This window comes from Neolamprologus brichardi, chromosome 17, assembly GCF_056152115.1.
Source record: "Neolamprologus brichardi isolate AB-2024 chromosome 17, ASM5615211v1, whole genome shotgun sequence".
Classification (NCBI taxonomy): domain Eukaryota; kingdom Metazoa; phylum Chordata; class Actinopteri; order Cichliformes; family Cichlidae; genus Neolamprologus; species Neolamprologus brichardi.
In genome coordinates this window covers 7,707,413-7,732,544 of record NC_142120.1, presented here as the reverse complement: position 1 = coordinate 7,732,544, position 25,132 = coordinate 7,707,413, and the positions used below count along the sequence as shown (strand labels likewise).

The following is a 25,132-nucleotide window of genomic DNA, read 5'->3' as shown; positions in this document are numbered from 1 at the left end:
TTTTATGCTAGTTGGTAACCGTAGCTCGTTGGGTCGTCATTTTTTAACTATAAAACAAACTAATGTTGAAACAAGTTAACAGTGTCACATACTTAGCAATGGATGTGTTATTGCTCTGTTAGTAGGATTGACTAGCTCCAACCCCGATTGAACCCATTCCCGTGACAGTTTTGAACAGGGCATTGGGCTACAAATACAGCCTGCTAAAGCTTAATCTAAAAAGTAGGAAAATGCTGGTATTTAAATACGAACAGCGAAATTCTCCAAATTTTCCGACCATAACAAACAATAATTTCGCAAGGGGCTCCAAAGTGCTCTGACCTCTCCGGGTGTCACATTTCCCACAGAACGTAAAGGCAACGCGTCTCCGTACCACTACGAGCAGCAGCGGCAGCAGCAGCAGCGGCGGCTGAGGCGCTTTCTCTTGCTGTAACCTAAACAATGACTCCTACTACAGAGCGGAGGAAAGCACGCCAGTAGAATGCGTTACACGGAGCCCAAACCTTGCTTTTCGCTGCTATTCCGACCACTCACTTAAACTTACCGACAGTAAACATGTGGATACCTACAGAACACGAGAAATACGGCGTCGGTAAGTTTAATTTACCTTCATATTCCTCTAAAAAATAAACTGCTTTCACTCGCGTTCAGCTGTAAGGGCATGTGTTAATGTGCGCACGGGAGGTGGTGAAGTGGCTGTACTTGGATGCTGATTCCCGGCGCAGTTAGAGACCAAGTGACTGTGTTTTTATCACGAGGCAAGCGCTCTCTTTCAAACAACCCAGTGATGGGAGCTTGGATTTCATCTCACTGCCACATTGCAAAGCATAAGGTTGCCCGCTTCACCCCCTCCTCGTCTCCCTCCTCCTCCTTCTCCTCCTGATTTGCCAAATGCCACATTTTTGATATTTTTAAGTCTTGCTCGCGCTTTGCCCTATTTTCCCATTTTCATTATGAGGATGTGAACTGGCGAGCTATTTTGACTTCACTACTGCTGTGTGTTCGCTCAGGCTCTGTCTGTTTCAGTGGTGGTGGTGGGGGGGAATCAGCTGCTTCACAGCCAGTCGCTATATGTCTGTCTGTGTGTGCTTTGCCCAGCATCTAGAAATTCTTCGAAAGAAAGCCGAACGGGGGGTTAAAATTATTGTTATTATTATTGTTGTTGCTTTTTCTACAACGGAGATTGTCCCAGACCTTGAGAAGTCCTGGAAATGTGTGCAGCCTGTCGTACAGTGCGCATTGTTCAGACTGTCGGAGGGGGGGCTCTTGGATCAAACACAGTGAAGTGAGACAAACAAGCGACAGCAACGCAAACGAAGCCAAATGTGGCAAAGGAAAGAAAACCCCACACAGACTTTTCCCTGTTGGTGTGGCAGGAATTTTCGTCTTGTGCCTGGATTCAAACGCAAAAAGAAAAAAAATCCACAGGGTGAGGGTGGTGGTGGGGCATCTTATTGAGATGCGGCCGCTGAGAGGCGGCTTAAATGTCTCATAATAATATTCCCTAGAGATATTGTACTGTCCTCTGTGTGTGTGTTGCTCTGGTTGAGTCTGTGTAAAAACGAGCCAACGATCATTTGAGCTTTTTTTTTGTGCAACTAAAGCCAGCCAACCCATTCAAAGTAATAAAACTGCGATCTGTTAAGCACAGGTACTCAGTGTGTTCGTATCATGCCTTCTTTCGTTGGTTCTCAATGTTGTCCGAGGTGTCCAGAAATCCCACTGTGGGTGCTATGGGTGCTTTTTGCCACCTTGACTTGAAATCAGTGAAGCACAGCGAACCAGAAACTGGCCTTTGACCTCTCCATGTCACACGTTTGTGATCTGGTCACCTGAGTGCTCTACTAGTTTCCCTTCCCTGCCCTCATAAGTGATAAATATCCGACCTTCCTCACTCTGCAGTTATATTGTAATGTGTTTAATCAGTGCAGGGTAGCGTCCAGAACCATTAGCCTGCATCAATTTATTTTTTTAATTTTTTTTATACAACATAATAGATTTATTCCATTTAGCTACTTAAACCCATTCCATGCTGTCAAAGTTCACTTGGCTGGATAAATGGAGGGCATTTATTTTGAAAGCTAAATACTCACTATTGTATTGTCCCTCCGCTGCTAGAGGGCATCCTGTTAATTGGATTAAGGTTTTTGATTCCCCCCCACCCTACCCCACACACACACCCTCTTTCTCGATAACTCCCAATAAGACCCCATTAATTGGCTGAGATTTATTTTTTAAGACTTGTTTTGGCAGAGGCACTCTTCTGTGTGGCCTGATCCTTTTCAAGGAAGGAACTGTGCTGATTTCCTGTTGTGAAATTCAGGTTTGAAGAGCCAGACACACACGCACACAAGAAAGGTTGACACAGATTGCTTTTAGTTATGATAATTGCAGCTTCAGCAGGTTGAGCGGTCGCAGTCGGAGATTCGGGCGGGTTGATTTGTTTTTAGTCTCTCTATTGATCCGCTCGAACCAACAGAATGAGTGATATCCCCTCCAGACACTGACAGAGAAACTATTGAGCAACAAAGAGGGGGTTTAAAAGAGGTTTTTTCCTTGCATTGTTGGAAGGAAATATGTGTTTATATTGGTTCACAACTGTCACAGTCAAAGGTGGGATGGAAGGCTGACCTTTTATAGGTGGTGACAGGAATAGCTGTGTAACAAAAGAGAAAGGTATAGAAGAAAGAACCTTGCTTACAGGCGCATACTGGGTGTGAATGTTGGGGGTGTTAGATAGGGTTGCCACACTATGAGAATTTCACTTTCTGTAACATATAGTGACCCTTAGAGGAGTGAAAGAAGAAGGGCGGCTTTTTTCTTTTATTTCCAGCTCCGTATTTTTATTCTTGGAGTCTACTGGAGAAGCCTTTTGTGACTGACAATTCAGAGTAATTCTTATTTACTTTCCTCTGGGCCTTGCTGCAGTGAATCCATTGCCTGGGTAAACAATCTCCCTTCTCCCTCCTGTTAAACCAGCATTCTTCTGATTGGTTTCCTTCTGTAAAAACAAGTGTTTTAACAACAGGTGGGTGGGGCTTTTGTGCTAACAGAGCTGCGTGGGTGACGCGACCATATTAGGGAAATCCTCTCTCGTTGACCTCATATAGAGAAAAGAGTTGAAAAAAACTGTCTGAGGAGCTGAGGAAATGAGGCATTTCTAAGGCTTTTAGACTATATATACTTCTTGTAGCTTAGTGTCTTTGCTGCATTGTTTTTACAAATAACAGAGAATATATGAAATCAGCTGGTCTTCACATCGATCACTTATTTTGTGGGGCAAAAGGATAATTTAATGCTTATCTTTCGGCAAAATAGCCTCACTTGTGAAGTGGCCATTGATGCCCACCTGGACTCACTGTCTAAATTATTCATGCCAGGAGGAACATCTGGTGTTTTACACAGGTCTTCCCAAAACACTGCCTGAAGTGCCATTGCTCTAAGTCGTACCTCACTAGGATTAACGTCATGTTTTCACATCTGGTCTTTGTTTTCAACCACACTCCCCTAGCACCTTTCTTGAACGCTGTTGCTGTTGGAATTGCTGCGATATCTCGATATCTAAATATTGGAACAGGAAAGTCCCCGCGTTAGGCATTTTTAAATGCGACCTCCTCCTCCAGGTGCTTTCAGTGAACATTTTCTCCCCATTTGACAGGGTAGGCTGGCTAACTAAAAGGGCTCGGAATTCCTTGGATCTTTGCGGGAAGATTTGATCTCGGGCCAAATTGAGATGAGATCAGAATGTCTCGCCATCTAATTGGAAGGTTGCCGCTTTTGATGTCGATTTGCCTTACGAGCTGAGCGGGGCCCGGGGAAGATGGGGGGGGGGCACTGCCGTTCATGAAATATGAATGGACTCTCGGCGAGTTGATGTTAAGGTGCCCATTAGCCCACCAGCGGGATGATTACTGGTTTTTAACCTGAAGCTAGAAGGTTGGAAGGTTGGAAGATTGATGAGACGATGTTAATGTATGATTTCTAAATGGACTTGCTGGGGCTGGGATGGGGAAACACTAAGCTGAACAAAGAGGAAAAATCTCTTTATATATGGAAGTCATAGATCTCAGCACAGAGATGGCACAGGTTCCTGGTAAACAGGATGAGATTGCGGTTGAAAGAAATAAGAGGTGGTGTGACATTATAGCGTTGATTTAAGCTAAACCGAATATTTGATGACAGACATACCCGAGGAAGTCTGTCCGACGCTCCATAAGCAGATGAAGAGTAATCTGTCACGAATGCCGCCCAGGACAAACACACTTTGACTCAGTCGCTGAATAGACAGAGCGAGGGAAAGAGAGAGCACTGGAGGCTGCATTGTGTCATGTTTAGCGAGAGCAGACGTCACGTTAATTCTCAGACAGAGTGAGGCCTTTCTCCTCATTAAGGCCCTCTGATACAACCAATCAAGCGTGTCATTGCTCATCACAATTTGGATACATAATTAAACCATTTTAACGAGCTGCTTCGGATCTGTTTGCGCGAGTTGAATTCTCTACCAGAGGTTGATTGGCGAAGCTCGATTTAGCGTGCATCCTTTGTTTGAGTGCTGTGGCACAAAAACAGCCAGGAGATGCAGAGAGAAAGGCGCAGCGATCTGATTGAATGTTTCTGCTCGAGGCCCGGCTGAGATGGAGGGGTGACGCTGGGCCTGGGGGGTTTTCCTCTCCCGTGGCTGACATCGCTCGTTTCCTCCCTCGGGAGGATGTTGCTGTAGTTGATTGGGGTGGTTGGAGGAGGTGCGGTGTGAAGCGATGGGTGGTTGAGGGCGCTGGCGCGTGTCAGGGGTGGACTCATTGTCGGAGCGGCCGGGATGCCCTGTTACCCCCAGATTCAACACCCTCCCATCACCACAAGGGGATTAGCAGGTTGTTTTGGAGGGGGCCCTGAGGCCCATTCCACCATTATACCCATGATTTCTTAATGCAAGCAAGCCCCAGGGCGATGTATGGGCGACGGTGGGGGGAGGTGTAAGCCGACCAGCTTGTAATTGCTTGCTTGCCCGCTGCCTCGCCTCCATCTGCAGAGATAGCACCCCTTCCCCTGTAAACACACAAATTTGCACACGTACTCGTCCAAGACAATCATTTAGCACACGAGGAGACCATGGGAGGCTCCCTAGTGATTTGAACATATGTACAAAATAAAACAAAAAGAGTTAAAAATCCAGGCACAATCTGTTCCCTGGTGTGCACGATGCAAAGGGTAAATAAATCTACATGGACATGTGACGCATGACGGAATCATTGAGCTTTTTATTCATCACCAATCTGGGAGCCCATCGGCTATCGTCTAATGAGTTAGCCTCTGGGGACAACCGCCAGCGTTTCAGGGCTTCCAGTGTAGCGAGGACATTTACGGTTAACAGATATCTAGGCCATGACTTTCACCATACTGTGGTCAGAAGTTGCTAAAATGTGACTGATCAGTACTGTTCACACTGCAGACAGAAACCAGACAGCTTCCGGTAACAAAATCATCTCCTATACCAGCAGATTGCACATATTTGAATGCAGATTTATGCATACAGAGACGGAAAAAAAATCCTCACCTATTTACCTAGATAATAGCCACTGTAACACAAACATAGACCAGGATGTGAGAGATGCCACCACTGATTCTTCCTGTGTATTTTTCAATTAAACCTCGCTGTATTTGTAATGGAGTCCCCATTAAACCACAAAGCAGTCTTTTTGTTTCTACTCTGCAACGCCGAACACAGGAAACAGAGACGTTTCTTTGATCTCTGTTCTGTGTTGTAGAAGTGACAAGATTTTACCTCCTTTTGGCTTTTCTTCATCATACACACAGAGTGGGGGAGATACTCTTGCGAATTCCACTGGTGTGGGTGACAAACCAGTGTGCTGTAATTGTCCATATCCATGTACAGTGATGAGAGAGGTAGCTGAAGGAGGTGGGGGGTAGCTCTCATGGATTTCCACTCCACTGACAGTCTGGGATACTTAAAGAGATGATGCTTCTAAAGAGATGATGCTTTTGCTTAGAGGTGGTCAAGCGATTTCTTTTTAACCAGAGCACACATGGTCATCATAATGGCTATTACTTATACTGGCACTTAATTCATCAACTTGTCTGTGGACTAATATTCTTTATACAGTCCAAATAATGTAATAATAATGTAAAATTGTCTACATCTTTCTCTTACAATTGATTTATGTTGACTGTTTTCTTCACCCCATTTAGATATATGGTAACAGGGCTTGTCTTTGACTATTTGTGTGATATTTGAAATGCAAAAAATCAGACAGCTGTCAAGTAAAAACAACATCTGCTAATAGTTTTTCTTTGTTTTAGAAGAAGCTATTATTATTATTATTATTATTATTATTATTATTATTATTATTATTATTATTATTGTATTAAGATAAAAGCATCACAGTTGGCTAGGAAATACTCTGAGCCTTTCCAGCTGGCCTGATGCAGTTCTCCTTCCTTGATATTAATCCGTGATCCCTGTGTGAGTGAGGTTAATAGGATATGTCCTATTAGAAATTCAGCAGCCTAACTGATCAGCAGCCCTCCTGCAGGAGAGGCAACATGGGGAGGGTGTGTGTGTTTGTATCATCTGTGTGGGCTGGAGGCGGAAAAAAAAAAAGACTGACATACCATTTTCATAAACGAAGGGTGTCGGCTTGTGACAATCATCGTGATTGGCAGGTGAGAAGAGCTGTTTATGCATCAAAAGACACTTGTGTTTTTTTGGGGGGTTTTTTATGCTCATTTGCTGCAGAAAAAGCATCGCCTGGACTTGACTAGCATGAGCAATCTGTGTCCTGTGGCTGTAATCCAGGCTTGCATGTATTGACTGTAAAGGAAGCGTACATTGATTTGTGAGTGTTTGCGTGGCCGCCCCGACGCATTATAATGCCCACAAGGCTTCCGTTTCCAAATAAACCTTGGGTAACTGGTAGCTGCTTGTGCTGCCCCTTAAGTTACTAAAAACCACTCGCTTTATTATTAATGCGTTAATAAAATTGCAGTCGCGGTCTGCCCGGGTTAAATCTCATATCTTTAAATGTGTTATTGATCGCTAGTAAAGTGTCATGGTATGCTTAAAGGACTTTAGAAAAACAGAGCTAATGAGTGTGGGTTGGTGTCTTTAGTTATACCCTGTTAATTATCCAGTGGGTGGGTGTGTGTCGTAGGTGTACAGCCACAGGAGGGTCACACAGAGTGTTTTGGTCCAGTACTCATTTTCCCAAGTCTGCCCCTCTTTTCTCTATTTGCTTTACTTTGGAATGGCGTCTGGCAGAGTTGTTTTTGGACCTGCGAGTTGCTGTCATCACTTGGATAAAATAACGAAATTAAATGGTTTAAAAAGAGCTATTTTGTATTACTATTGAGCTACAGTATATTACAGATGGAATAACACAAGGACTGATGAACCGTCCAGTTCAGGTTGTCAAGGACACTATTAGGAGTTTATCAGCAGAGCGTCCGTCAGGATTAGTGTCGTGGAGTGAGACAGTGACGGGGAGGTGAAAGGTCTTCAGACTGAAAGCTGTTGAGCGTCATTACATGACCTTGACTGGGCGTTCATGCACACTTCCCAAACCTCGCTGGGTTTATCTGTCCCCTCTCTCGCTCCTCTTACCATTTTCTTGTATTGCCTTAATTAAATGGAAGTGCTTCTGGGTGTCTGTCTGTATTGAATTGAAGTCGTTTCAATCCCCATTTTCCCTCTTTGTATCTATTTCTCTGTTGCCATCCCTGCAGTCTCCTGCTCATTCCTGCAGAGTGAGTTGTTTTCAGAGACAGCAGATTGCGCCGCGATGACCCTTATCTCATTTTCTGCTTCTTTTTTTTTTTCTTTAACTTGCTCACTCATTCCTTTGCAGTCTGGCTTCCTTTTTTTCTCACTTCCCTATGTCTATTCCACCTTTATCTCTCTTTCATATGAATCCGCTCTCGCCTGTCCCAGATATCGCCAGCTACTGTGTGCTCCTCTGTGCTCCTCTGTGTCTTGTACATTTGGTGTTACATACATATTTGTGGGCTTATGTGTGTAATTTTTTGTATGGAGCTTTGTGTTTGTTGGTGCATGGTTGCAGCAGCCGCCTCTGTGGACTGGAACTCTGAATATGATAAATCGGTATGAGTGTCCCTCCGGCTTTGCAGCAGAGCGGGTGCTACGGTGGATGCTACACATCTTTTGTGGTGCTACATGCTTGTCTCTCCATCAAATCCTCTTAAACATGTTCCCCGTTCATGGAAGCGTAAAAAGAAAAGCATTGAAAAGGCTGCAAACTGCTCTTTTTGAAGTTGTCAAGGCAAAATGTATAAATCTTTATGCACTTGTAGAGAGATCAAAGGACATTACCCCGATTGATGGCTGCTGCTGTGCATATAAACTTATCAGGTGACTGCTCGCTAAATCCCTCACCTCATCAGCGGTTGCCCTAACATAGCAACTGTAGCTAGGCACAGCAGACCTGTCAATCTTTGGATTGCTTTAACATGTAACTTAATAGTTCAGTGGGTGGCTTTTTTTTTATGTCTTGTCTTTACAAAAGGGCAACAGTTTAAAAAAATAATATGTAGGCAATGGATCTCGGGGAACTTTATAGTTCAGCAGCTCCATCTAAATGTGTTACAGAATTCACAGTTCAGTATGAAAGTGCTAATCAAAGAGGCCCGATTCTAGACACACAGGAAGTCACATTCATGTGTAATGAAACTCTAACCCGAACTTCTTCTGTAGACCTTTTATTTTGGTAGCACAAATATACAGACATTAATAAACATGTGACATGAGCTTTTCTCAGAGGACGTAGCAAAAAAAAAAAAAAATACGCATGTTGCATACCCACCAGATTCAGGATGAATCTCTGCCCGAGTTCATTCTGAGTGTAATGTATTTACAGTAGCAGGTAGACAGATGGTAAATTCATGTTTCCCTGGCTTTGGTTTCTGTCCCATTAAGCCTGTTCTCTTTATGTCCTTGCTACCTGTTCCTGTTTTTGTTTTTTTTGTTTGTTTGGGGGTTTTTTTTGGGGGGGGGGGGGGGGGGGGGACTTACAGTGGGGCAAAAAAGTATTTAGTCAGCCACCGATTGTGCAAGTTCCCCCACTTAAAATGATGACAGAGGTCAGTAATTTGCACCAGAGGTACACTTCAACTGTGAGAGACAGAATGTGAAAAAAAAATCCATGAATTCACATGGTAGGATTTGTAAAGAATTTATTCGTAAATCAGGGTGGAAAATAAGTATTTGGTCACCTCAAACAAGGAAAATCCCTGGCTCTCACAGACCTGTAACGTCTTCTGTAAGAAGCTTTTCTGTCCCCCACTCGTTACCTGTATGAATGGCACCTGTTTGACCTCATCATCTGTATAAAAGACACCTGTCCACAGCCTCAACCAGTCAGACTCCAAACTCCGCCATGGCCAAGACCAAAGAGCTTTCGAAGGACACCAGGAAAAGAATTGTAGACCTGCACCAGACTGGGAAGAGTGAATCTACAATAGGCAAGCAGCTTGGTGTGAAAAAATCAACTGTGGGAGCAATCATCAGAAAATGGAAGACATACAAGACCACTGATAATCTCCCTCGATCTGGGGCTCCACGCAAGATCTCATCCCGTGGGGTCAAAATGATCATGAGAACGGTGAGCAAAGATCCCAGAACCACACGGGGGGACCTGGTGAATGACCTGCAGAGAGCTGGGACCAAAGTAACAAAGGTCACCATCAGTAACACACTACAACGGCAGGGAATCAAATCCCGCAGTGCCAGACGTGTTCCGCTGCTGAAGCCAGTGCATGTCCAGGCCCGTCTGAAGTTTGCCAGAGAGCACATGGATGATACAGCACAGGATTGGGAGAATGTCATGTGGTCAGATGAAACCAAAGTAGAACTTTTTGGTATAAACTCAACTCGTCGTGTTTGGAGGAAGAAGAATACTGAGTTGCATCCCAAGAACACCATACCTACTGTGAAGCATGGGGGTGGAAACATCATGCTATGGGGCTGTTTTTCTGCCAAGGGGACAGGACGACTGATCCGTGTTAAGGACAGAATGAATGGGGCCAAGCATCGTGAGATTTTGAGCCAAAACCTCCTTCCATCAGTGAGAACTTTGAAGATGAAACGAGGCTGGGTCTTCCAACATGACAATGATCCAAAACACACCGCCCGGGCAACAAAGGAGTGGCTCTGTAAGAAGCATTTGAAAGTCCTGGAGTGGCCTAGCCAGTCTCCAGACCTCAACCCCATAGAAAATCTGTGGCGGGAGTTGAAAGTCCGTGTTGCTCGGCGACAGCCCCAAAACATCACTGCTCTTGAGAAGATCTGCATGGAGGAATGGGCCAAAATACCAGCTACTGTGTGTGCAAACCTGGTAAAGACCTATAGTAAACGTTTGACCTCTGTTATTGCCAACAAAGGTTATGTTACAAAGTATTGAGTTGTATTTTTGTTATTGACCAAATACTTATTTTCCACCCTGATTTACGAATAAATTCTTTACAAATCCTACCATGTGAATTCATGGATTTTTTTTTCACATTCTGTCTCTCACAGTTGAAGTGTACCTCTGGTGCAAATTACTGACCTCTGTCATCATTTTAAGTGGGGGAACTTGCACAATCGGTGGCTGACTAAATACTTTTTTGCCCCACTGTATATTTAGTCTACATGCTTCAGTTTCATGGTTGGCCATGAAAATGTACACCTACTCCCAAGTAATGTCATACCAGCAGTGCATATTGGCTGTGGGGTCAAGAGCTGTGGCAGTGGCATTGATCGGTGTAGAGCCCTCTGTGTCCTCTGTGAGATTGAACTGCTTTCCCCTCATCGCCGTTCCCTCCTCTATCTTTGTAAAGATCTCACTGGGAGGATCAGCTGCTGCCGACACTGATTTCTGGCCAGCCCTCTCCGACTTCACTTTCTGTTAGATGTCTCATTAACCTGCTCAATGTATCTGTTTGTGCTGGTGTTGGGTGTATGTGCACACCCTTCTTAGGTTGAATGAGTGCATGTACAGATTCTACGTTTGCTCTTTGTCCCCTTTGAAGGTGGTGTGTGTGTGTGTGTGTGTGTGTTCGTGCAAGCAGTCTGTTTCTTGCTTTGGGTGCGCCGTCAAGATGACGGCCCGGCTCGCCTATGCATGTCAACCTGCTGCATGCGACGCGCTGGCTGGCCGCCCGTCCTCATCACCTCTACTCTGTCAGCTCACTTCCTCTCCCTCTGCTCGCACACAGAAAAGCCACTTTTAATGTCAGGTTAACTTTCTAAAGGGCTTTTCATTGCAGCCCATTGCTGCTCATTTACCCACTTTTTTTTTTTTGTCAGTTTGAAGACTCAAGTGTTTGAGTTGATTGCAATTGATTTTTTTCTTCATTTTCCAGCACAGTTCAGCTTAGCTGATTGAAATAACTTCATTCTATCAAAGCAGAAGGTGGATATTGTATTTCGGGAATGGTTTTTCAGCCAGAAAGATGTCAAAGAAGAAAACTCCTTACTCTCCGAGGGGTTGCGAGTTTGAAATGAGATAAACTCCAGCCCTCGGTGACAAAGCTACCAAAAAACAGGATTATTTCAGAAGTGACTAGTTCTTCTGAATTCCAAAATGAATTGTGTGGGTGTTGTAGAGTGTTATTGCCTCAGAGGGTTTGTTTAATTCATCAGGTTGACTAAACTACCGACTGCGACCCAGTTCACTTTTCTTTTCTGTCTCTTCTTTTCAGTCCTCTTCAGGGACTGATACTATTTGGAGTGTTTATCCAGCTAAGAGGAAAGCCTTCAAACCACGCTGAAGGAGAAACTGTGTTTTCGGTTAAACACTCGTCTTGAATTAATAAACCCCTCCCCCTAAAAAAAACCAAACAACCAAAAAACCAAAAACAAACAAACCCCCAAAAACATCAGAACTACTGGATCATTTGAAGTTTTTTTTTTTTCAGTCCGGGGGGAGAAGACCAAGAGTCTTCATTCTTCCTGCCTCTCATCATTGATTGAATGAGGCCTTTTCAGTATTCCTCCAGCAACACTGAAGATTGGCATTGCGGTGCATTGTAGGATCGATCTGCTTTCCTTGTGTTCCTTTTCTGGAAGTTACATAGAGGATTCCTTCTCTTGATTCATTCGGCTGAGTTTTTCTTCTCCCGTTATTTAAGCGAATTCTATAAAGACCTGAAGGGGGCATTTGATGTCCTTTTTTATGTTAAGTTAGTAGTTTTGAAATTGGCTTGCTGGAAGCAGAGAAGATGGATACAGACTAATTGGTCTAATAGTGTATGCATTTTGAGCCATATTAAAGAAGAAAGTGTGACGTGTTGGTAATCATTTAGTCGGTTAATAGGATTGATGCCATTCTAATATATTGACTTAGCTTGGCATAAAGACAGGAAAGGTACCAAACTCTGCCCACCAGCAAATCTAAAGCTCTGTAAGGAATAGCTCGCATGTTGTTTCCTCTTGCTCTCAATCATTATTGTGAGATTAAGTCTAGCCAAAGACGCAATCATGTGAATTCCCTTCTTAAAGCCTTGTTTTTCGTAAGTTGATAAATTCCTCTTTTGTAATTTCCTAAAGTAACACACCTCCACGTTCAGTTAGAGCCCCTCTGGTAAAAACAGCATGCAGAGATCTGTGAACTGAAAGAATCCTGAATATCCATGTTCCCAGCACACAGAATCCAATCTTCTGTTTTCTAATGGTCGTAACTGTAACACTGGGAAACTTTAGGCCTGTGGTCTTGTTCGACTTACACAATCGCATTTTGCACCTGCGTGATGTAAGCTTTTTGTGTCATGACACAATGTGTATGCTAGGTTAGGCAAAACACTCAAAAAACACCTTTCTAAACAATTGTTTTCAACAGATTTAACTGGTGATTTTTTTTTTTTTAACATTTTGTTTTCAACATCCCAAAGGACACTGAACTTGCAGCTGTTGTGCTGTCCTAATTCATTTCAATAGGGACTTGTCTGGGTTATCGCAAAATAAAATAAGGAAGTAGTTACTGCTGAGTAACAAGATTAGCTTATATGGGCTTGGGTTAGAGAAGTGTTTGTGATTCAGATTGTAAGTCGTGATTCATCCCCAAAAGATTGTTCATATGATCTTGTGACCGAATCGCCAACCCCTGCATACACTGTATGAGTAGAAGTGCTGGGCGACCTACACCTCACACCTACAGGAGCTACCCAGCCATGGAAACCCATGCCATGAAGCTCCTGGAGCACAGTTTTAGTGCTGATGTTAATGTCAGAGGCTTGGCGACTTTAATGCACTATGTCCCATTCTTTCATAAATGCTTGTAGAGGCGCTAGGTGTTTCATTTTTATTCATTGCAGCCATGGGACTGAAAACACATTAATTCAGAGATTAAAAGGTGTGGCCGAGTGTTTTTGCCCATTAAGTGTATTAAGATGTATATGATTGGTTCCCAACAGGCCCAGAGTAGAATATCCTTTGTAATGTGTTTTACCTTGATTAAGGTCACAAGCCAAACCTCTCTGCAATATAGCACTGAAACCAGGCATCATGGTCGCTCCAGGCTGTGGTATCAGCTTCTTTTCCTCCCGCAAAGCTTTACCAAAAAAAGACATCCAGCCACGGCGGGGCTGGCTCGAAGGGCCCCTGTGCGCCACAAGCCTGACCTCACTCCCAAGCATCCACCTGGCGTCTTTATTTTCCTCCTTCCACCACTTGCACCCTCAGGGAAGGGAGGGCTGAGAACTAAAAGTAGCAAGTGACCCTGCTAAAAGCGGTTGAAATGGATCCCCTATTGTGTGGGTGTGATGCGGGGGTGGGTGGGGGGCGCAAAGGAAACCCCCCCCACTGTGGGAGCCTTTGTGAGTCGGACTCAGAAAGGATGACGGCGCCGGATGGACACCTCAGGCAGCTGGCTCAGTGCGGAGCACAGGAGGTGACATGACAGAAAGAGTAATTGTTTGTATGTACACTGGCAATGTACACAACACGAGCACAAATTGTGACCCTACAGCACCTCCTTTCGTGAAGCCCCTGGGTGTTCTTGCTGGCAAGCAGTTTTTGTTAAAAGCAGGCATTGAAGCCATGGAAATGGTGCAGATAGATGTGATATTTACGCAGGTATTTATTGGTAAAAATCATAATTATTATAAATTGTTTTGCTGGTGTCTTTATTGCTGGTTATGTCAGTTGTGGTGTTCTCTTACTCCTGTAGTCCTTACCCCTCTGCTCCTAATGGCTCAATAATGGAGGTGTCTTTTGGGCTATGCATCCCTACCTTATTTATCCAGACCTGAATGAGCTGTCAGTGGTCCAAATTTGAGCAGAATGGTCATCACAGGACTCAGTATCATCTTCCACTCTTTGAGAGCTTTGAGCTTATTTTGAAGAAAGATGCTTTCATGTTGTTTCATTAGTCAAACTTGAAAGAGTAGTAAAAAAAAGAAGGATAATCTTGACATCAGTGAGTTATGTCTCTTGTCTTTGAAACATGAATCCTATCCTCTTTGTTTACACACCTCTCAGCACCTCAGGAGCTCGCTGATGCACGGCTACAGCAGAGGAGCGAGGTGTATTTGTTTTCCAACGGCATCAAAAAATAAACTTAATCGGAGCAGTGCGGACCAAAGCACATTCTTCACAGCCACAATACATGTGCGTAGCTGAGCAGATGCCCGAAGCAGGACTGAGCATTGTCTTCCTGCCTTTCTCACTTCACTCATACCGGCCTGGGCATTCTGCTGTGCTTTTGCTGCTGACATAATGAGTATAGGTATGCTAAAAATACCGCCGCACAAATGGAGCGTGTTGCGCTGCACACAACATATGTTGTAGTATGGCTGCCGATGCCGTCTCCTGAAGCTTGTGGCGTGTGATTGTGATCAAATGTTCAGCTGTTTCCTTTTGAACAGGCTTTTGATCAGTGGACGGCAACCTGCGAGACACGCATAAATAAATCATAACCCATTCAAAATTCAGCTCAGGTTAAGCTCCAGTGTTTACAGGTACAGGAGTGCACCCAATTGGATATTTTGCAACACAGTGCAGCTGCATCTACTTCAGCTTGTTTTCAGTCCAGAGGTTACTCTGCTAATGGTGCTGACTGAATGGGCTGAGGCCAAGCCATTGATTTGTAGGGGAATGTTTCCAGGCATCATCAGTGGTGATGTGTCACATCCCCGCCCCAGAACCTCATCTGGACTGCAGCCATAATCCTCTTTGCACAGGCTGTCCTAATGTAGCAGCAACCTTACCATCCCTACCTCCTAGTACTAGGAGCTGGGCAGCAGTGGCTGGCTGTGACTGTGGTCGAAACAGTAGATGCACAACAGCAGCCATAGATGTAAAAATAATGTAGGCATATAACAATAAATCAATTTGTTGGATAATTTAGTTTCTCTTTGGAGATGTAATTCCCAAATTTAGGCTTTAGGCTTTAAAAATATTAAATTTGTTTTGCTGGTATCTGTGATTTCGTGTTTGCTTACAGTAGAGATGGAATATGGAGATTAAAAAAACAGTCAATGTTTTAATCCCATATAAATCCTCAGGCCTCAGTCATATGGGCCACAGACCAGTTGGCACCCCCCTGGAAACCTCCGGTCACTTGGGGAAAAATGTGTTTTCCTTATCTATTTGGTGAGTAGGTGCTGAAGGGTTGCTGGCTGTCACCATGTGAGATCAGTCAAAAGGAAGGTGATGTACCGATTGCGTTCTTCGTAAGATTAGCAGACAATTTGCATGAAAGATGCTCATTTGTCTGAAAATACTTGCTAACTAACCACTTAGTGGTTGTGAACCATGAAAAAGCATGACACATAAATGGAAACCATTCACCTTGAAAGTAAAAGCTGGGCCTCAATGCTGAAACCTACGTGTTTCAAAAGGGACAACCTTTATTTTTGAAGGCAAGTGGTCTCTAGTGTGACTAGCTATTAGCAAGTAGTTGGCAGGTTTTTGCAGATAAGTCAGTGTCTTTCATGCAAACTGCAGTAATCTGCTAGCGAAGCAACCAAGACAAATGCAAAGGGGGAATTTGACAAAGCCTAGGAGCAAGCAAGTAATGCATATGGGAATTCAGCTGTGGTAATGTGATTATACTGTAGATTGATTAGTCAGCTTTTGTCATTGATCACACTACGTATAACCACTTGAGTCTCACCCGGGCCTTACACCAGGTGCTCTTCATGCTTGAGCATGCAGCAGTGGGTGGAGTTGGAAATCATAAACCACATATTCAAATGCAGCCCACAACTCTGAACTTTTCTAGATGTCATAGACAAATATGCTTGTGAGAATGTAAATGTCCAGTAGATCAGATAGTAGGCAGCTTGTAAAAAAAAAAAAAAGTCTGTGTGCATGTACTTTTTGATATTAGAGCTCAGTTTTACAATTTATAGTAAGTTGCTTTGCATAACTCTTGGCTATGGGGAATGATCCGTGTTTTGGAAACTACTGCGCTAAACTGTTTGTTTTTTTTATATGTCCCATGTATGATCTGCCAGGCTTTACCAGGCACCAGGAGAATGCGAGGCGAAAGGCAGATACGGGTAAACTGTGGAGAGTGAGGCACAGAAAATAAGACGGAGAATGCGATGGTTGATGGGCTGTCAGTTTTCGGTCCGCATGGAGTTCTTCCTCAGAGTTGAGCTGCCAAGGCTGGCGGAGCACGGTCCCAGTGTGTCCCTATCTGCCCCTTTGTGTTTAAGGAACTCTCTCTGTAGCTCATTAGAATCTTTATACTTTCTCCCCCTGAGGAGTGCCAGGCGCCGAATGGGCGCACAAATGAGGCTACCTTTCTACTTTGTATAATTGTGTTCAACCACAACTGTGGGAGGAGAAAAACAAAGATGAGATTAATCACTGTAGCCTCGTCCCTCCCCGTTCTCTCATCCCTCATCTGCCTTCCATTTCAGGGCTCCTGCCGACTTTTTAACTAGTTTCATTTAATTACCGACAGCTTTGGAGGGCACACACGACTGCTGTTGACCTAAATCAGAAAAGTGGGACATATTTTTCCCCCATTGCCCCCTCCAACTTTCTTACTCTACTCTATTGATTTTTTTGCCTGCGTGGACCGCATGCACAAGCAAATTGGCTGAGCACAGCCATCAGTTTGACACCCTCACTCTCTCTGTCCCTCAGCTTGTCTCTGTCTTTACCGCTGCTTCTGAATTAGCTGGCTTCCATGGTCAGACTTCCCTCTACTACCAATTTATTCTGGAGGATGTGTAGGGGAATTGGGATTCTCATCCATTTTTGGGGTCCCTGACAGGATGAGAGAAATTGGAGAGCGGCCTCTTTTGTTCGCGCCGATGTCGTCGCAGTAATGGACAAGATTAGGGCAAAGTGTGAAGCGGCTCCTCGAGTTAAAGCGAAAAAATTCAAAGCAGGCACAAGGGATTTTCTTGTGTGACAGTTGAGTATTGGTTAATTATTTCGAACAGCGCAAGGTGGCTCGAGACTCTCTCCGCAGCCCTCCTCCTGTGCCTCTCAGTCGCCGTAGCTCTCGGCTTGTGTGATTTCCTACGTGGCTTGCTTTGACAAACAACAGCACCGATTCAGTCTCATTACTGCAAGTTGGATTCATTAAAGAAATCACTCCATACTGTGGCGGTTTTGTCCCTTTTCTCTGTGTTTTTCTTTCTTTCTTTCTTTCCAATCTAACCGAGGCCAAAGTTTCCCAACCTCCAGGAATAATCCTCCTTGATCCACCATTGGCATGCAGCGCACAGGAAAATAGTCCTGACGACAGCTGAACCTCTTAGCCCCGCAGGAATGTTTGACCACGTGCGGCCACACAGACACACACATAAGCTCACCATACACATAGGCCATACATTCAACGTTGAATCACAGTGCAGAGCCAAACAGAGCGTCTCTCCATCTTTAATAGCAATTTTGTTTTTTCGGTTCTCAGCTCTGAATGAAGGTGAAGACAAATTTGAGGAACTAGTTACTACTCTTAGAGTTTTTTTGTTTTTTTGTTTTTCATGAGGTCTATACTTCCTGAAAGCACCATGTGAGGCGACTAAAGCAGAAAAAAAAGGGAAGGAAACCCATTTCCTATAAAAGGCCATTTGACATACATACAGGTTCCCTTCTGTAATTTTATAAACTCTCCTCACAAGAAAGTGTTATAGTAAACATATAAGATCTTCTATTTATCGCTCTGCCCCATATTTCTTTTTGCTGGCGTGTCTATTTGCTTGTGCGCGCGTTTGTGCGTGCGTGTTATCGATCTAAGTTGTTGCAGATGTCAGGACTGGCGTCCCAGCAAGCTGCAGAATCCAGCCCTCATCTCGCAGTTTTCAGCGTGAGCCTCTCTTCGTTGGAAAAAATGACAGTCGGGGCTAATATAGAAATGGACAGAGTCAAGTCATTCATTCCCCGCATTGTGTGGCTCACGGAAAAGCAGAATGCACATCACATGAAAACGCTTTATTTTTACTCTGATGCGCGGGGCTGGATGACAGATTCCTCACTCGTCATATTTCTTGGTTCAGTTGCTCCTCACCGCTGTCGCTATCTTGTCATTGTTAGTTCAGCTCCATTGTAGTCTCACCACCTCAAATGGCTGCCTCGGCTCTTTTTCTACCCCGCTGAGCTTTACGGGGTCTTGTGGCAAAGCTTCTAAACTTTCGCTGCTGCTAGGAATTGGCAGTTCCCCGTAGAGCGCACTGTACTTACAAGTGCAACTGTTGAATGCCTCTTTGTGTAGAGGCCTTTGGGGTTGTAAACTGTAACAGCTTTTTGGAGACTGTTACTCTGTCAGAGAAATAGTTCTCAACTTTTGGCAGTAACATACTTCCCATACAGCAGATTAGATATTGTTTTATTTGATCAGCAGTTATGACTTCCCCATAATCCCTATTGTTCCTCGTGGTTCCCTTTCGAATGAAATATTTGTTGATCGTTTTAAATTGCTTGTGCTGTGTTGCTGCGAGTCCATGGATGTGATATATTTTGACATTAATAAGTGTATTAGGGTTTGTGCTCCGGAGCTCCTTCAGCAATGAATATTCAAGGCTTCGGTCACTGGCATCTGGCTGTTGCGATTTTTTTTGGGCCATATTTATGATTAAAATGATCAGATGGAGGAAATTAGGTTTCGCACAACACATATCCTGGGCGCTAACTTGGCCTATGGTACAGGTGGAACGAGAGGGACAAATGTGAGTTCTGGTCACAAATTAGCAGCTGTAGTTGTTTCTATTTTGGGGGAGTGGGTGTTGAAAGGCTCTAAAAGTGTCTAAATCCAGCCACAGAGTTCCTAAATTTTGAATAATTGTGTAAACAGTGTGATTACTGTGTGCTGTGAGTGAGAAGGATGTTAACCAAAGGAAGTAAAAGAACTACACAAATCTCACACCATTTACTGTGGCCTTGAGTCTGAGACATTTTCTACTTATGACTGATCACACTCCCTTTCTAATCCACCATTAGCCATTAATAAACCTTCCTCGTCTCGTCCACATTTTACCAGCATGACCCGTGCACACTTGATAGCCATTAGTAACGTAGGTTGCGTATTCCCCTTACTGTGTAGGTAGTTGGCAAAACATCGCCATGCTTTGCTCTGTTAAATGGTATGTTCTCTTACAGTCACATGAACTTTTGGATTGATCCTTTTTGTTTGATATATGAACTAATGCCACAGATGATTTGTTTTGGTTGTATGAATATTTGCATAAAAATACATAATTATTGTGTAAAATATGTTAAAAGAAAAGTTTAAGAAGCAGTGAACCCGTGAAAAATTTAAGTCTAGGGGGAGGAGCAGCTAGTTCAAAGTGGTTTCTATAAAGAGATCTAAAGAGATTTCCAGTTTCATATTGGATTTTTTCCCTCCCCTTTTGAAAGGTTTTTGATTTCACAATTTTTAATCCATTTCATCCATTCATTCATCTGAGTCCAGGTCATGGGGCCAGCAGTCTAAGCAGAGAAGTCTAAACCTTTCCAACCCTGCCCACCTTAGAAACAGAAGCAATCCCAACCTGGCCTAAAGCATATATAGGATATTTCATTTTCAGCCTTTTTATTTTCTTTCTTACTTCTTGGTAAATAATGTGCAACATCGAAGCCAGAAAGAATAAATCCATCCATCATGTTTCCTGACTTCCATCTTTTCGAAGAATCTGACATTGCTGCACTGCTGAATAAAAAAAAAAAAAATTTTGTGTCTAGATGTATGCATAAAGGATATGATCAACTATGTTGAAGGCATCAGAAGTTTATTTATAAGCATCACTTCCTCATTTTTTTTTTAATCCTGGGATAAGCCTGGATTGGTATGACACATCACGGGGGTGGGTTTCATCTTACTTCACCTGCAGCATCGTTTTTGTTGGAAAAACACTTGATATTAGCACATTTTTTATAGCACTGGAATCACTATTTGCATAGGCATAGTTTTGGTGGGTAATATAATTCACATTACAATTTTAGTGATCGTAGTTCACGTCTTCAAAATTAAAATTCAAAGTAAGAGTCTAAAACTCAATATTTTTAATGGCATAAGGCAGAGACATGCTGTCTGTCCAGTGTCACACTAGTCTGAACACTGATTGTTCATGCTCATACCTGCTTTCTACCACCCCTATCATTAAACCACCCATCCTTCACGCATCCCCTGCTTTTCCTTCATTTCCCTCGTCTCCATTTGATTTGGCTGCACGTCCTGCTTCACAGGATTTCCTTAAAGTTGTTAGCTTAGCTCCTCTTTTGCCCGTATTAAGGGAAGCTGACATATTCAGAGCTCTTATTGAGAAGCAGTGACTGGATAGCTGGCTGGCTGGCTTAGCTGATAATAAGGCATGCTCCAGTGGCTTGTATTTGTGTAGCACCTGCCATCTGTGTGTCCTTGAGTGGATCCTCCAAGCGCGCGTGTGTGTGTGTGTTTCAGAGTTATACCACGCTGCCACTTCCTGTGAAGTGTCTTCAAATGCCCTGGCTGTGTTCTGAGGCTATGACCGTCTGTCACTGCATGGGTGCGTTTGAGCCAGCACGCCGTATGCACGCACGCACGCATTTTGCCCGTGTGACCGCGCAGTCAGCACTTCTTCCCATGTCTTGACCGCACGCAGTGAATCTGAGCACACGTCTTTCAAAACCTGCACCCTGTGGCCCCATCACTTTAACGCATGAGACCGACACTGTGGTCTTTTCATCCACTCCCGTGCTTTTCACACACTCCCCACTGACTCAGATCTCTCACTGATGCTTCAGTCCTCTCTCCCCCCTCTTATACAGTTTCTCTGTGTCTACTTGTCACTGAGCTCTTTGTTTTATGTCTCGTGAGGAGAGCTGGATGAGGACTGCTGGGCCAGGATGTGAAGTGAACGTATAGAGTAATGACTACACAGAATTGAAATGCTAGTCTGTCTCTAAATTTCTGTTCTATGTTTTTCTTTTTGTTTTATTTGTGTGTGCGCATTTTTAAAATCATGTTTGCAGTGAACTAGACTAAATAAAACTCTTGGCGGTTGGGTAGACATGGAAACAAGTACCATAATTGCTTGAATTGTCTCCAACTCTATGATTAGCTGCAGCCCTATCATCAACATTCTCATCTTTCCCTCCGTCTAACATCGTTTGTCTGTCTCTTTTTTTTTGCATGCCAGTTAGTGCATCTTCTAGAAGGCTTAGCATTCAGTGGTAGCAGCATGGGGTAATTTCTCCATGACTGACTGATATCCTGCTTCCAAAGGATGTGCATGGCCAGCCTGAACACTAATGGGAAACTTACGAACGGTAATGAGATAAAAAAAATAGCTTCAAAAGTTAACCCCACCGACATTTGTCTTCAGGGTCCTCCTTCCTTTGATTCTAGTCTTCTCAATCTTTGATTTCTCTGCATGTGTGTGTGTGTGCGTGTTTGTGTGTGTGTGAGCTGAGCTTTGTTAATCAGATGAAGGAGAACCCTTCCTGTCCATAGTAATTTCTTGATTCTGTTGACCTTAAGCGTACTTTAACACCTGCCTCCATCTGTACAGATACACATTTTAGGTGCATTTCAGATGCCACACATATACAAGGGTATATGTCTGTGAAAAGGTCAGGCTGTGGTTTTTCACAGAAATGAAACAGTGAAATCTGTTTTTAGTTCCTGGCTGCCCTTGTTGTTATAGCTCTAGTGAACTTGAGAACATTACTTGCTCATATTCTTCCCACATTTTTAGTACATTTATCAGTGATTACAGTATTGATTACAGCCTCTCTTATATATACAGTGGTAGCTACCAAGGACACAGACTTTCTGGTAATTTCGAAAGGTATTTTTAGTCACTTTGCTACTAGCACAGAACATACTGTCTGTCAAACAGTTTGACAGACACTCACCATGCAACACCATCTGGAAAACACCTGATTAGCAACAGCTTCATTTTATAACATGATCATAAATAGAGTAAAAATATACCTGTATGGGAAAACGCAATGGAACACTATCAGCCATCTGGCACACATTATTGAAGTAGTATGGGATAATCTTGACAGAGAACAGAACTAAACTCAGCCGTCAAGAAGCCTGAAGAACTACTTCTGAAGACTGCTCTGTTTTCCCCTTATATACTGTATATCTCTGTATGTTTGCATGTTTAAATATTGCTCCATGTATTTCCCATTTTCCTATCAAAATATAAAGAAAAGCTGTGGCTCAAGACTTTTGCACAATACTGTACATGTGTTAGATTTGAGTTATTTTAGTGTCTAGAATGGGTGTGGCAGGAAAAATGTTACTGTCTTGGAGTGGTTCTGAATGCACTTCACAAAGTGCTTTATTTATCTTCATTTTGAATATTAGAGCTGTGACTCCAAGAGTGCAGTGGGTTTTTGGGTCAGTGATTCTTTGAAAAGGTTATCAGGTCATTTGGTGGGAATCTGCCACTATTTAGTGCCGGGACGTAGGGATAGAGCCATACTACCGGGAGGAATAGCAATAACAGTAACTTTAATTTTAGCTCAGAGGTGGTGTTTGTGTGCGTTGTCGAGCAGCTGGAAGTTCATTCGTTGTCTGAGAGCTTTTGTGTCATGGCTTTCAACCTACAATTTTGTCTTGCTGGTGGCGATGTTGTGGCGGCATGCTTCCTTAACAACAAATCGCAGTTCAAAACAAGACGCATCTGCGTGCAATAAAAAGTTGTTCCCGGGCTACTGTCGTGAAACAAACCAGCAGGTTTAACTAAGAAGAAAACCTCCATATGGTTGCTCATGGCTCACTAAAGATTCAAAGACTCCGGGTTATCCCCTCTCACCAAGCTAACAACATGCCTTTGCGGATACGTATGCTCATATTGTTGTGCTTATCACCAGTCCTATCTGTGCAATCTCATGCATGTGTACATGCTGAGATGTTACGCGTATTAAGAACAACATGCTTTTCATCAGGGCAGTGTGGGGAAATATTTTCTAATGAGGTGACAAGCACCAGCTGTCCACTATGAAAAGGCAGTATCAAATGGTATGATACCAGCACTTTAACACTTTGATGCATGCTGAGTCTACAAATGGGAGGCATTAGTCAAACCGTGCCTCACAAGTTTGTAGAAGATGTGTGATATGTACAAAAAACGGTGCACACCTGGAGACCTGACAGGTTTCCAGGTGTGCATGACTGCAGTGGAGTATAGTCAAAGCCTTAATCACTAACTTCACGAAAAAATGGATGTACATTAGTGTGCAGGGCAAATTTTTCTTTTTGGTCAAATTAGCAACAAGGTGCTGGATGATTAATTATCTACAGTTACGTTTGTTCATAAGTTCTAGTTGTGGAAGATAATAACCTTGTTATAAGTCACAACTTTTATACACACCAATAATTGTATATAGGCTTTAATATACCTTGTATAATTTGTATCTCTACAGTTGCCTGTTGTTTATTTTCATATTCATATTTCCATATTGTTCTGTTTTATTTTTACTTTATTACATTTCTTTGGTCTGTTTTTGTTTCAGTTGCACACTGTCTGTTGGGGGAACTGCGATTCTGTCTTTCCTGTACATATTGCGGAATTAACTATAAAGTTGACTTTGACTTTACAGTCTGACGATCTCCTTGCTTTCCATGTTCTTAAGCTGTGGCTAAGTCTGCATGTTGATGTGTCCTTGAGCAAGACACTGAATCCTAAGCTGCTCTCAATACATCTGTCAGCATTTGATAAACAAAGTGTTGCATATAAAGAATCTGTGGATGAATATCTGTGTGCCAGTGGATGAATGTGGTTTGTAGAGTAAAACCCTTTAAGACTGGGAAGGTGCTAGAAATGCCCGTCTTACCTGACGGTATATTTAAAATGACCACAAAAGTGACAGTTGCCTTTAAATGGATTTGCACAATCGGTTTATCAAGCTTGGAGAGAACATAGAGGCGTCTTATTAAGAAACTGAGATATGAGGGAGTGGGTTACCAGGCCATCACAGGAGTAACATATAAAGAACCTCACTCTTCTACTCTACAGTCAGTTTAGAGTCACTACCTGTATGGGTCCTCGCCATCTCCGTATTACGGCTAATATTATATATAATGTTGGAATCCATTTTTTGTTAGTGTGTTTCATTCATTATGACAGGTTCTTTGTGCTAATTTGGTTTTCACACTCAAATGCAGAAATGTGCATAGTAGTGAGATATAATCTGAAAACATTCTTAAAAGTTCTCAAGTGCTTTTTTTTCTTTTTCTGCCTCTCTGTGATTGATTTAACCTTGCTTTAGTTCCCCCTTCTTTCCTCCCCGGGCTCCATGGTCAGCGTGTAAGTGTTTGAGAAGCGACAGGAAGGTCTCCTTTCCCCTCAAGCGGACACACGGGCAAACAATGCTAAGTGAGATCCACTATAAAGTCTAACTGGCTTCTTATCTCCTCAGCCTCCCTCTTCGATTCACTCACCCTCCCTCTTTTAGTTTCTCCTTCTCATCCAGTCTCTTCATTGTTTTGTTTCTCTTTAAGCCGTTCTGTTCGTCAGCCTCGCCGTCCTTCACCTTCTCTCCCTTTCTGTCTGCTTTTGCAGAAACTGCATCTTTATTTTTTATTTTTTTGCTTCCCAGTCAGCACAAATCCCACCAGTGTCTGCACATCATCGGGCTTGAGGGCTGTGGCTTCAGGCAACTCTCTCTCATTTTAAATCTCTTGACAGACAGATAACACACACACACAAAAAATCTAAACTAAGCCAA

General features: G+C 43.2%; 1 protein-coding gene across 1 annotated transcript in view; it reads left to right on the top strand.

Moving 5' to 3' along the window:
* The first annotated feature begins 384 nt into the window (after positions 1 to 384).
* dock4b (dedicator of cytokinesis 4b) overlaps positions 385 to 25,132 on the top strand; it is a 142,523-nt gene continuing 117,775 nt past the window's right edge. Inside the window, exon 1 of the mRNA XM_087830308.1 lies at positions 385 to 592. Within this exon, the coding sequence (XP_087686434.1) occupies positions 556 to 592 (37 nt within the window). The 5' untranslated portion in view covers positions 385 to 555. The remainder of the gene's footprint in view (positions 593 to 25,132) is intronic.